Raw genomic sequence first — 12,727 nt, forward strand, 5'->3', positions numbered from 1 at the left:
GAAGAAAGCTATAAAGCTCATGTCAGGTTGTTTTAGACACTGTCATTGATGGATCTGATCATCTGAGAGTTCCACATGATTCTTCAAAACACAAAATATTGACATAAAAATCCCGATATAGTACAACTCTAACACAAATTACATCCTGTTTTCTTATAAGTGAATAAAATTCATCACATGACCATGTCAATGAAACATAATTAATAGTAGATAAGAATGAAACCCCCATTCAATAACTCCCCTGTTCATTCAGCTCCCCCTGATGCTCCCAACGCCCCCAGAGTTCATGAGGTCACAGCGAGCACCGCCCACATTTCCTGGTACGAGCCGAAGGACAACGGCAGCCCAATCCTGGGCTACTGGATTGAAAGGAAGGAGGTGAACAGCAAACACTGGTCCCGAGTCAACCGAGCCCTCCTAAATTCCCTAGAGATGAAGGTCACTGGCCTGATGGAGGGTCTCACCTACATCTTCAGAGTGTGCGCTGAGAACCTGGCTGGGCCAGGGCCCTTCAGTGAGCCTAGTGACCGTATTGTCACCATGGATGCCATCTGTAAGTTTTTAACAAATTAGAGCAGCAAAGTCTGTTTATTGCCTTGGAAATATAAAATATATCTCTGGCCCCCTCAGTGCCTCCTGGCCCTCCTACTCCATGGGTTGTGGAAACTGGGAAGGACTCTGCCACTGTGGCCTGGAAACCCCCGCTGTTCAATGGTGGAGGAGATATCCTTGGTTACCATGTTGAGAAGGTAAAGAAAATGAATAGAGTAACTTTACTGGACAGTAACTGACACATCTGCAGCTTTTGGTATTTTCTTTATCTTTTAAGAAAAAGCAAAACAGACGAGTTGTAAGTGTTGACCTATAATATTAAACTCATGCTTACTGTTTACAGGTTTTGGTCGGACAAAAGGACTGGACTCGGAGCACCGAGTTCAGATGCAAAGAGCTCACATACACTGTGACAGGTTTGACCGAGGGAGCAGATTATTACATCCGCGTCATAGCTGTTAATGATGCTGGTCCTGGAGCTCCTGGAGTTACTGATCCCGTCACCATCATAGATCCTCAAGGTAAGAATTGTTTTGTCACCAGTCCAACACCAGAATCCTTAACCACAGTGTTATTTAATGTAGGGTTGTTTTTTGGCATTAAGAAATGAAGAATGCTCAGGTTTTTTTTATTACTGTCTCAAAAAACAACACCCTACGAACTGCTGCTGTCCGTGTCCTGCAGAACCTCCTGTCGTGGACTTTGATGCCTCTGTGAAGAATGGTGTCATTGTCAAGGCTGGCAATGCTCTGAGGCTTCCCGCTGTGGTGACCGGTCGACCCCATCCAGAGGTGAAATGGACCAAAGATAATGCCGACATTGACAAAGAGAGGATGATTGTGGAGACGGAAGGCAAAAACAGTACGCTGTTCATTAAGACAACTATGAGGACAGACCATGGAATGTACCAGATTTCCGGCACCAACAGCAGTGGGACCAAGACTGCTGAGACCAGAGTTGATGTTATGGGTCAGTGTTACACCCCAGAGACTAATTTTAACAGTAAAAATCCCATCCATATAACCCACAACTGCATAGTGTTCTGAAAAAATCCTGGTTTGTCTTCAAAATTTAAGAACCAACTGTTGATAAACTGCCTCATGCTCAATGAGTAAGAACTCCTAACTATGAACCCCTGTGGACCCGGGGCCTTTCTGTGTGGAGTCTGCATGTTGTCCCTGTGTCTGTGTGGGTTTTCTCCTCCCACAGTCCAAACACATGCAGGTCAGGATTAGGGTCTGAACCCAGGTGGACCCGGGGCCTTTCTGTGTGGAGTCTGCATGTTGTCCCTGTGTCTGTGTGGGTTTTCTCCTCCCACAGTCCAAACACATGCAGGTCAGGATGAGGGTCTGAACCCAGGTGGACCCGGGGCCTTTCTGTGTGGAGTCTGCATGTTGTCCCTGTGTCTGTGTGGGTTTTCTCCTCCATGGTCCAAACACATGCAGGTTCAGTTAGTTGGTGACTCTAAAGTGTGTGTATCTGTCTGTGTGTGTCAGCCCTGTGATTGGCTGCTGATCTGTCCAGGGGGGACCCACCTCTCACCCACTGCATGCTGGGATTGGCTCCAGCCCCCCACTTGCTATAGATGATAGATGGATGGATTCTTTATTATAATACACAAACTTAAACTTAAAGATCTTAAGGTGACTTACAATAAACTTCTTTTACTGGCCTGAATTTCTGTAGATGTACCTGGACCAGTGGTCGACCTGAAGACAGTCATGGTCACTAAAAAGAACATCACCCTAACCTGGTCTGACCCCTTGGACAATGGTGGCAGTGACATCATCGGCTACGAGGTGCTGAGGAAAGATTCTAAGATGAAACTATTCCGCCAGCCAATTGAGACGGCGTCCTGTAAGTGTGATGTCCAGGACCTACTGGCGGGTGAGGAGTATGACTTCAGGGTCATCGCTAGGAACAAATATGGTAATGGCACTCCATCTGACCTAGGACCCATCCTGGCTGACGATCCCAAAGGTAAACCCACGAAAATACTACCTAACAGCTCTTATTAGCTGACACTTATTCTGACGTCAAGCAACATATGTTTATTTGTATATCACATTAGCGTCGGCAAAAGAAAAACTTGATTCCTTTCCACAGAGTTGGAATGGGGCCTGAAATGAGAGCCAGTTTTCCTTCACAAACTGTCAGAAAACCCAGCATGGATAATAATATTCATATTCCCTGTGTGGGTAGGGAGGATGACTGGTATCAGCTCTGTTAGCTTCCTGATAAATGTGTCAGCTACAGTTGGATTTTTGCATTCTTAGTTATTGATGGCAAGTCAAAATATTGTCAAATCTGTTAGGTGTGGAGTTGTTTCTTCCAGCCCCCTGTTCAGTCGTGGTTTAGAAAGTATTTCTTGTGTTTTGCCTAGCTTTAAAGTAATACGATTGATCTTCCTGGTTCAGACATTTAGCGGCCTGCTGAAAAACTGTCTAGTGCTGACCAAATCCCCCCTTATTATATTCCAGGTACTCCATCTGCCCCTGAGAAGCTGCGCTACACAGACAGAAGCAAGGACACCATTACTTTGGCCTGGCTGCCACCCCGCAGCGATGGTGGCAGCCCCATCATAGGGTACTATGTAGAGAAGGTGAGGTCTGATGGCACAGAGTTTGAAATAGCCAACCGCAAGATCTTTACCAAATGCTGCGGGACCATTGAGAACCTCTCAGAGAATCAGGAGTACCAGTTCCGTGTCAAAGCCGTGAACGAGGTTGGACAAGGGGATCCATCTAAGCCAATCACCGCCAAAATCCAGGACAATAAAAGTAACTTGCGCTTAAAATCTTAAAATTATATTTCTTTTTTGTCAGGCTGATCAGTTTGGGCAAGACTCTCCTAAATCGAAATTTCATAGCAACAGCACATGACAATTTTGTACAAGAACAAGAAATTGAGAAATGCCTTTTGTCCACAGTTTCTCCAGTTATTACAATCCTGAAGTTTTTCAAGAGCAATGCCATCACAGTGAGGAGCGGCACAGCCATAGACATCCCAGCGGAGGTAAAGGGACTTCCTCTCCCAACTATTCAGTGGCTGAAGGACAATGTGGTGATGGAAATCCCTGATGGAGAGAGGATGACGTTGGAAACTGAGGAGGTAAGAACTGATTCAGTTTGTACAGTATGTCCAACAGTTTGGTCCAGAACTTGCGAGATAATGCCAGTACCCAGTACCTGAACTAGTTGCCGCCCTTTTCCTTCTGCCTGTGGATTTAGGTGTTATCAAACTTTGTGCTGTTTGTTTATTTATGGATTTCATTTATAACTTCCAGTTGTATGAAAATTCAGTATTTTACAGGATTTATTTCTGTCTTTTTTGGGTTTCTTTAGAATTGATAGCTGCTGAAAGTTGTTGCTCATTACCCTAAAATGTTCAGGCGCATATTCATTTTTTTCACTGCCTTTACTCTGTTACTGCTAGAGATCCATGACTTTTTTCTGTGGGTGTGAGTCACAACATGTTGCATGTCAGGTAAGAGATGAATGGCTTTTTTTTATCTTCAGGTTGATCGAACAACTCTCAAGACAAAGATTGCCATCCCAGAAACCATCAGGCAGGACAAGGGCAGCTACAAGCTGGTGGCTGAAAACTGCCATGGCCAAGCACAGCACATCATTCGAGTTGAGGTCCTCGGTAAGGAGATCTCAAAATAACTAAACTGCGCACAAGTTATTTTGCATGTATAGAACACTTTAGGTAAAATAGTGCTTTTTTAAGTAGTGCATTTTAGTGACTTTATTTAAATATGAAATAGTCTCTTCATTTTGGGTATTGTATTAACCAACCCTGAATTTCCAGACCGGCCTTTTCCTCCAAGGAACGCTGTGGTCTCCGACATAAAGGCAGACTCATGCTACCTGACCTGGGATGCCCCAGAGGACAATGGAGGGAGCGAGATCACCAACTACATTGTGGAGCACCGAGACGCCAGCAAGAAGAAGTCTGACTTTGAGGTTCTGACCAACAACCTCATCGACAGGAGATACCGGGTGAGTCCATGTTGCAGAACTGAACCTTTGCCTGCTTGGAATGCTTGTTTAAAAAAAGGAAATCCTATCCTAAAGAATACAATTTGTGAAAGCCCATTCATTACATAAAACATTTCCTAATAATTTCCTTGCAGGTTTCCTGTAAGTACCTAAGTAAGAGACAGACAAAGTATAGTGCCCTAAAACCTGTTTTTCATTTCACAACAGGTCATTGAACGTCCAAAAATGTGACAAACACACAACTGAAAATATATGAAAATCCAAGTTTCCAATAAAAGATTATAAGAACAAATATTTACTCATATTTACATTAAACATTTCTTCAAGAAAGTTCCACCTGTAATCAAGTGTCTCAAGTGGCAACAAAAACAATGCTCGTGATATTATTTGTGCAGAGCATTAGCAAAGATTTATCAATTGAGCACCCCTTCATAGTCATGTTTTCAAAGAAATTTAATTAACAAAAAAAATATATGTTGAATGTCCCTGTTCTATGTTTTCAGGTCTTCAAACTAGACTTGAATGGTACCTACCTATTCAGTATCAAAGCTGAGAACAAGTATGGCATTAGCGATGGTTGTGAATCAGAGAAAGTCCAGCTGAGGGATCCATTTGGCCTCCCTGGACCTCCACGTAACCCCAAAATCATTGCTGCCACAGCCACCACCATGACACTGACCTGGGAACCTCCTCTGGACAACGGTGGCTCCGCCATACAAGGTTACTGGCTAGAGAAAAGGGAGCGCGGCGCCGTGTATTGGGGTCGTGTCAATAGAGGTTCAATCACCAAACCAGCAGTGAAGGGCCTGCAATACACCGTGCTCAAGCTCATTGAAGGAACAGAATACCAGTTCAGGATTTCAGCCTGCAACGCTGCAGGAGTTGGACCACCTAGTGAAGCCACTGAGTGCCGCTTTGCTGAGGATCCATGCAGTGAGTGTTAACACTTGTATCACCTAAAAAAGTATTTTAACCCTGCATAGTCTTTACTTGCAAATGAGAATTTTTACTTCTCTCATGCAAATGAGATCAAATCCCACACATGGTCCATCAGCTGTAGTCAGCTTTTTTACCATGTGAAAACAAGATTTTACACTCCAGCCTTATTTTACTGACTGTAGACATAGATCTATGCTGTTTAAAGCATGTACTTAAGATATCAGTGCACTTAAGGTCATTTTAAACATAGCACTCAAATTTTACCTTTGACCTCCTCTGGTCACCTCTATTAGGCCCACCCAGCCCACCTGGAGCACCAGAAGTCAAAGATAAGACCAAGAACAGTGTCAGGCTCACCTGGACCCCACCAGACAAAGATGGTGGTAGCCCAGTCAAGGGTTACATCATCGAGGTTCATGAAGAAGGCACTCCTGATTGGAGGAGGGTGAATCCTGCTGACAAGCTCCACCCATCCACTGAAATCAATGTTCCTGACCTGAAGGAGGGAAAAAAGTGCAAGTTCAGGATCTATGCTGTGAATGCTGCCGGCAACTCAGACCCCGCCTGGACGGCTGACATCCTGGTTCAGGACATCCAGAGTAAGCATCACACAGATACAAGTGAAATCCTTCAGCCACAGCAGAGAGAGACCTGCTCACACCACAATAACTGCAGCTATTGATCCTAATGCTTTGTTAATCAAGCTGCTGTCTGCTGGATAAACATTAGATCTGTCTTTTATTGAGATTGTTGATGCACATGGTTAGAAATCAGTGCTTAACAATGGTGTCCCACAAGGAGCCATGTTAGTTTCCCTTTTGTTTCTCCACTATTTGTTAACTGAACTCTGGAGAAAGATTTTTTAGGCTGATGATATCTTCTTGTTCTCTAATAACTCCAACCAAAAGACACTCTGCTCTCAAGTTTATCAAAAAAACAAACTTCGAATTCTAATCAGATTCTGATACCGGAGCAGAACTTGTCTTGTGGTTATGTGTGTACAGTATTTATATATTTATAATAACATGAGTGAATCTTAGCAATGACGAATATGAATAAATATGAGAGGATCTTGGTTTTAAAATAGCTGCTTTGTGTGTTTATTTTCTAGCTGAGCCAACTGTGACTTTGGATGTGAGTGCTCAAGACCTGATGAACTGCAGAGCGGGAACGACTATCAGGATTCCTGCTACCATCACTGGGCGCCCAGTTCCCAAAGTCACCTGGACCTTTGACGGAACTGCTAAGACTGAAAAGAAGAATGAACTTCACACACTGCCCCTTGACTCAGAGGTAACAAAAAAATTCAGTGAGCCAGAATTCCCTCCACAACATTTTAGGTTTTGTTATTACACTAATTGCTTTAACTTATTCATCATCAAAGGAATCTTAGATTAAGTCAACCTTAATCATTCTACAATCTTGGACAAGAATTAAATCACCAGATACTGAAAGTTTTAAAGAGCTGGGAGAAATGAGTGAAATATACAATACATAAAAGTGTAATTCGTAGTTTTTAACTTCATGCTGCTGTTTTTTGTCAGGTTCACTCCACCGACACAACCTCTGTAGTCGTGATTCCACAGAGCAAACTGAATCACAGCGGCCGATACATCATCAGCGCCGAGAACCCCGCAGGACACAAAGTGGTCAAAGTCAGAGTCACTGTCCTCGGTACGTGATGATGTGTGATGTATTCCAGGCTGATACTGAATCTGCTCAAAAACGTGTGTCAAATAAATATGAAGTATAAGTAACACATGGGTGGACTCTTCTAGTATTTAATTTTGCTGTATGGCTCCGCAGACCTGCCTGGACCTCCTAGAGACTTGAAGGTGAGTGATGTGACCAGGAGCACCTGCAGACTCACCTGGAAACCCCCAGAGTGTGACGGAGGAGACAGAGTGAAGAGCTACTACATTGAGAAGAAGACAGTGGCGGGCAAAGCCTGGACCAAGGTATAACCCCATACCTACTGGAGAGTACACTGTGCTTTATTGTTAGAAAGTGACACACCTATGCTCATATGTCAAGTTTCATATGAATCTGATTCTTTCAGGTAAACCCAGCCTGTGCTGGTCAGTCTCTGGTGGTTGCAGACCTGATGGATGGTCAGGGGTACCTGTTCCGCGTCCGTGCAGAAAACCGCTTTGGATTTGGCCCGTTTAATACAACTATCCAGAGGACCACAGCCAGAGATCCCATCAGTATGTTTGGTTTTGCTTTTATTACACCTTTGGATTAAGTTTGATCTCACTTTGAAACCACATATTAGTCATTGTCGAAAATTAATCTTCAGACTTAAAAAATTTGGATAAAAATTAATTCCCATTAACTCCAAAGCTCCCATCTTCTCAAAATAGAACATTGAATTTACATGGTGCTAGTATATGTTCTTACATTTATCCACTGTCTCTGCAGATCCTCCCGATCCCCCAACTAGGTTAAAGATCCAGAATGTGAGGAAGGGAACAGTCACTTTAACCTGGAAGGCTCCAAAGAACGACGGAGGTTCACCTGTAACCCACTACAGTGTTGACCTGCTTTGCTGGGGTGCCGGCGGCACCCAGAAGGAGTCCTGGAGGAGGTAACACATTGGTTTTCTTGGATCCTAATAATTGAGAGTCCACATAGGAACAATGCCAGGTTCAGATTATGTTCTAATGTGGGTTTGGACTGTTGCTTGGGATCAAATCCAAACATTTGGAAACAATGTGAATCTTGCTCTGTTATAATTTTTTAAGTACAAACTATGAATCAGTCTACAAATGTAATAAAATCTTTGCATTTTTTGGAATCCCAGCCCATGTGGGTTCTGCCCTCACCCTTCAGGCCTGTTTTGTTGATGGACTGGGTGTTCCCTGTCTCTAAACTGCTTATGCTGTGTCCTGCAGGTGTAACAGAAGAGACGTGGACACCACCAGTTTTAAGGTGGAGGATCTGACAGAAGGAGATGAATATGAGTTCCGAGTGGTGGCCTACAATGAGGTTGGAGCCAGCCGACCTTCATCCACCGCTGGACCCATCAACATCCGGGACCAGACCTGTAAGATCAGGACTCTGAGCAGTTTCATGAAAGACACTATAGATTGTTGGAATAAATAGAAATATATGATTTCATTTAGCTGATCCAGAAGACAGTTTTGTCTCAATTGTAAGGCCATGAGCTGAATGCCTTGAGGCTGTCTTTAGTAGTGACAACTTCTGGTCAAAGGTCTTGAGGTTTTATCTACAGTATCTGCTAACCAGCATTTGTCCCAGAGAGACAGGAGTTAATTTAAAACATGCTTAATTTCCATGCTCCTCCTGCAGGTGCTCCGTCCATCGAAATGAAGGAGTTCATGGAAGTCGAGCAGGGCAGTGACATCAGCATCGTGGCCAAGATCCGTGGCTGTCCATTCCCCACGCTTACCTGGTACAAGGCTCCGCCCCATAAATCCGACGCCAAGGTGGAAGTTCCGTACGATGAGCACATTAACAAGATCGTGTCAGACGACGGCTGCACACTGCTCATCCAGCAGGGCAAACGTCCCGACACTGGCCTGTACACGCTGGTGGCCTCCAATAGCCTGGGCAAGGCCTCCAAAGAGATGAGGCTCAACGTGCTCGGTACGAACCAAAAGATCAGAATTTTAAATGCAAAGATTTCCGGTTTTACTGAATGAACTGAAATACTCAGTTTTGCCCGAAAGCAGGAATGGGTTGTTCAAATGTGAGTAAAAACTGATCTGATAAGCCACCCACATCTCTCCAAAACCTTTTCTGCTTTTCGTTTCTCTTCTAGCTCACTAAAAATCCTAATTGTTTTCTTCATAGTTCCATTGTCGCACACTTTTCATGTTTTCAGTAAACATATATGAAAAACTCCAAAATGAAAATGTTAATAGTTTCAGAAGAAATATCGATATATGGCCCAGCAACAAATGCAGAATATCAGATTTCAACATATCATCAAATTTTATTTCTGCAATTCAATGTATTTATACCTCACTCATACAAGTGTTAGTATTTTTACATTTTTGCTAGTTATTATTCATTTTGGGCTTTTATGTTATTTTTATATTTTATTTAACTCTAGTTTGACATAATCACTAAGAGAAGCAAAACATAAAACTAAATATTAGCAATAATTACATTAAACAAGTAGAAAGCATGAACAACGCTGCTAATAAGAATTAGACCCAGAAAAGATTACCTAAATCAATGGAATTACAGGGCACTTTCTTGAACCGTGACTTTTCTGTGGTTACAGGCCGGCCCGGTCCGCCCTCTGCTCCCATTAAGTTTGAGGAGATCGGAGCTGAGAAGATCACACTCTCTTGGCTGCCGCCAAAGGACGATGGCGGCTCCAAAGTCACAAACTATGTCATCTGGAGGAGGGTGTCCAACAGGAACACCTGGGTGCCTGTCACCAGTGAGCCCAAAGAGCGGATCTGGACAGTGGAGAACCTGATGGAGGGACATGAGTATGTGTTCCGCATCATGGCCCAGAACAAGTACGGAGTTGGAGAGCCACTGGACAGCGAGCCTGAGGTCGCCCGAAACATCTATAGTAAGTTCATCTGATATGAAAATCAGTCAATCAGTCAGGCCATACATTGGTTCGGTTCAGTTCAGATCTGATCTTTAATACAATACTCAAATAGTACACCAGTACACCAGTCATCATTATTTCATCAGTCTTTATACTTAGCAGTGTCCTCAGGAGTCCTTCTCAGACATTTAGCTCTAGGTAGTTTTGGCGAGCTTTAGTGGTCAGATGGGCTCCGACCTGCAACGTGAGTCCAAACATAATGGGGTTGTATTAATTAAACTATGAAGACATAATAGAAATGAAATTAGGGCAGTCCTCTAACCTATGATGCTTTCTGTCTGTCCTCCTGCAGCTGTCCCAGGTCAGTGTGAAAAGCCGACAGTCTCTAATGTCACTATGGACTCCATGACTGTTAACTGGGAGGAGCCCGAGGATGACGGTGGCTCCCCGATTACCGGCTATTGGCTGGAGCGTAAAGAGACAACAGGCAAACGCTGGAACCGTGTCACTCGTGACCCCATCCGTCCCATGGGCCTGGGCGAGTCGTTCGTTGTGAGTGGTCTCATTGAGGGTTCTCAGTATCTGTTCAGAGTTACTGCAATCAATGCTGCAGGGCCTGGACTTGCGAGCCTCCCGACGGACCCCGTCTTTGCCAGAGACTCCATCTGTAAGAGTTCAATTCTAGAATCATGCAGGTTTATGTTTTAAATTCGCAGGTAAAGACTTTAACACCTGTTGTCTCCTTCCACAGCCCCACCCTCTGCTCCAACCCCCAAGGTTTCTGATTGGGCAAGGTCCACAGTGGACCTGGAGTGGATCCCTCCTCTGAAGGATGGAGGCTCCAAAATCATGGGCTATTGGGTGGAATACAAGGAAGAGGGCTCAGAGGCCTGGGTCAAGGTGAGAGGGAATACCTCCCCATGGCTTTATTATGGGGTATAGTGAGTGTAAATTTGGACAACAAGGTGGGACTGTGTAGCATTTTTAAAAGTCCTAAGAAACTGAGTGTTTTTTTTCAGGCCAAGGAGACCGAAATCCGTGGCACCCGGTTTGTGATCACTGGTCTTAAGACCGGTGGTCAGTACAGGTTCAGGGTAACTGCCTTCAATGCAGCTGGTAACGGCGAGCCAGGTGAAGTGCCAGAGGTGCTCGAGGTTAACGACAGAACCAGTGAGTCAATCAGAAACACTATGCACAGGGTTACAACATCTCCTTCACGTCAAACCAGCCTTCTCTCAACTCAGACCATAAAGAAATCTTTTCTTGAGACTGCAGCAGACTGTAATGTTAAGTTCCTTCTCCCCAGTTTGTCCTGAGGTGGACTTGGATGCCTCAGTGAAGGAGAGGATGGTGGTCCACGCCGGTGGGGTGATCCGCATCATCGCCTATGTGTCTGGCCAGCCATCCCCAGAGGTTACCTGGAGTAGGGACGGAGGTGCACTGCCGCCGGAGGCTAAAATTGAGACAACAGCCATCAGCTCATCTCTAGTTATCAAACCCTGTACCAGGAGACACCTGGGTGTCTACACACTGACTGCTAAGAACGTTGGAGGGGAGAAGAAGAAGAATATAACTGTGGAAGTCCTGGGTAAGATCCTGTTTTCATAAAAGTAGAATCTCATAAGATTAAAACAATTTAAAAAATGTTATTTCTTTTATTATACCATCTTGTGTCTTCCCCCAGACATTCCTGGACCTGTCGGCATCCCCTTCACTGCTGAGAACCTGACCACTGACTCCTGTAAGCTCAACTGGTTCTTCCCTGACAAAGACGGTGGTTCTCCCATCAGCAACTACATAATTGAGAAGCGTGAGGCTGAGCGCAAGGCTTGGACATCAGTCTCCTTCACCGCCAGCAGACAGAACGCCGTGGTTCATGACCTCACTATTGGCAAATCCTACTTCTTCAGAGTGGCTGCTGAGAACGCAATTGGCATTGGACCATTCGTGGAGACTGCAGCCGCAATCGTAATTAAGGAACCCATGAGTGAGTTTACGCAAACACAGTGACCAACAGATTCTGAAAGGCTGGAAGCAGATGGACTTATTAATGATGGAAAGATGAGAGGATGTAGGAGGACCTCAGATCAATGTTAGACTCCAGAGTAGTTGGACTGACAGAAAAGTCAAAGCTCTGAGAATAAAAACTGAAAAAAATTCAGGTTTCTGATGTTATTTTAAGAATACAACAAAGTTAGGTTTCTAGGGATGAAGGGTGATATTTTTTAAGCTAAGTTAGTTTTGACATTACTGAAGTTAAATCCAGGTTTTATGTGTCATTTTCTTTTATTGTTAAAATTGTCTTTCTCTATCCTTGTGTTCACATCAAAACATTTATCTTTTCAACCTTAAATTTTATGTTTGCAATTCCAACAGGTGTGCCGGACCGCCCTGAGGAAGTGGAGGTCACCAAGGTCACCAAGGATTTGATTAGCATTACCTGGAAACCACCCAAATATGATGGCGGCTCAGAGATCACGATGTACATCCTGGAGGCCCGTATGATCGGCAAAGACAAGTTCACCAGACTTACAAAGGAGAAGTTGCTGAACAGGAAGTACACCCATGACGGACTTAGGGAGGGTGACACCTACGAGTTCCGGGTCATCGCCGTCAATGAGGTTGGACCAGGCAAACCATCATTCTGCACCAAACCAATCACCTGCAGGGATGAATTGGGTGAGAACATACTAACAGC

General features: G+C 44.2%; 1 protein-coding gene across 1 annotated transcript in view; it reads left to right on the plus strand.

The window, feature by feature from the left end:
* Nucleotides 1-12,727, plus strand: part of LOC113123237 (titin-like) — a 171,582-nt gene that overhangs the window by 96,045 nt on the left and 62,810 nt on the right. Inside the window, exons 141-165 of the mRNA XM_026295055.1 lie at nt 254-553; nt 631-749; nt 896-1,073; nt 1,237-1,521; nt 2,239-2,532; nt 3,033-3,332; nt 3,482-3,663; nt 4,071-4,200; nt 4,366-4,556; nt 5,060-5,489; nt 5,789-6,094; nt 6,607-6,788; nt 7,040-7,169; nt 7,302-7,453; nt 7,555-7,702; nt 7,917-8,082; nt 8,390-8,541; nt 8,808-9,104; nt 9,748-10,047; nt 10,382-10,696; nt 10,781-10,929; nt 11,049-11,199; nt 11,336-11,617; nt 11,714-12,016; nt 12,406-12,708. Of these exons, the coding sequence (XP_026150840.1) occupies nt 254-553; nt 631-749; nt 896-1,073; nt 1,237-1,521; nt 2,239-2,532; nt 3,033-3,332; nt 3,482-3,663; nt 4,071-4,200; nt 4,366-4,556; nt 5,060-5,489; nt 5,789-6,094; nt 6,607-6,788; nt 7,040-7,169; nt 7,302-7,453; nt 7,555-7,702; nt 7,917-8,082; nt 8,390-8,541; nt 8,808-9,104; nt 9,748-10,047; nt 10,382-10,696; nt 10,781-10,929; nt 11,049-11,199; nt 11,336-11,617; nt 11,714-12,016; nt 12,406-12,708 (5,745 nt within the window). The remainder of the gene's footprint in view (nt 1-253; nt 554-630; nt 750-895; nt 1,074-1,236; nt 1,522-2,238; nt 2,533-3,032; nt 3,333-3,481; nt 3,664-4,070; nt 4,201-4,365; nt 4,557-5,059; nt 5,490-5,788; nt 6,095-6,606; nt 6,789-7,039; nt 7,170-7,301; nt 7,454-7,554; nt 7,703-7,916; nt 8,083-8,389; nt 8,542-8,807; nt 9,105-9,747; nt 10,048-10,381; nt 10,697-10,780; nt 10,930-11,048; nt 11,200-11,335; nt 11,618-11,713; nt 12,017-12,405; nt 12,709-12,727) is intronic.

This window comes from Mastacembelus armatus, chromosome 21, assembly GCF_900324485.2.
Source record: "Mastacembelus armatus chromosome 21, fMasArm1.2, whole genome shotgun sequence".
Lineage (NCBI taxonomy): Eukaryota > Metazoa > Chordata > Actinopteri > Synbranchiformes > Mastacembelidae > Mastacembelus > Mastacembelus armatus.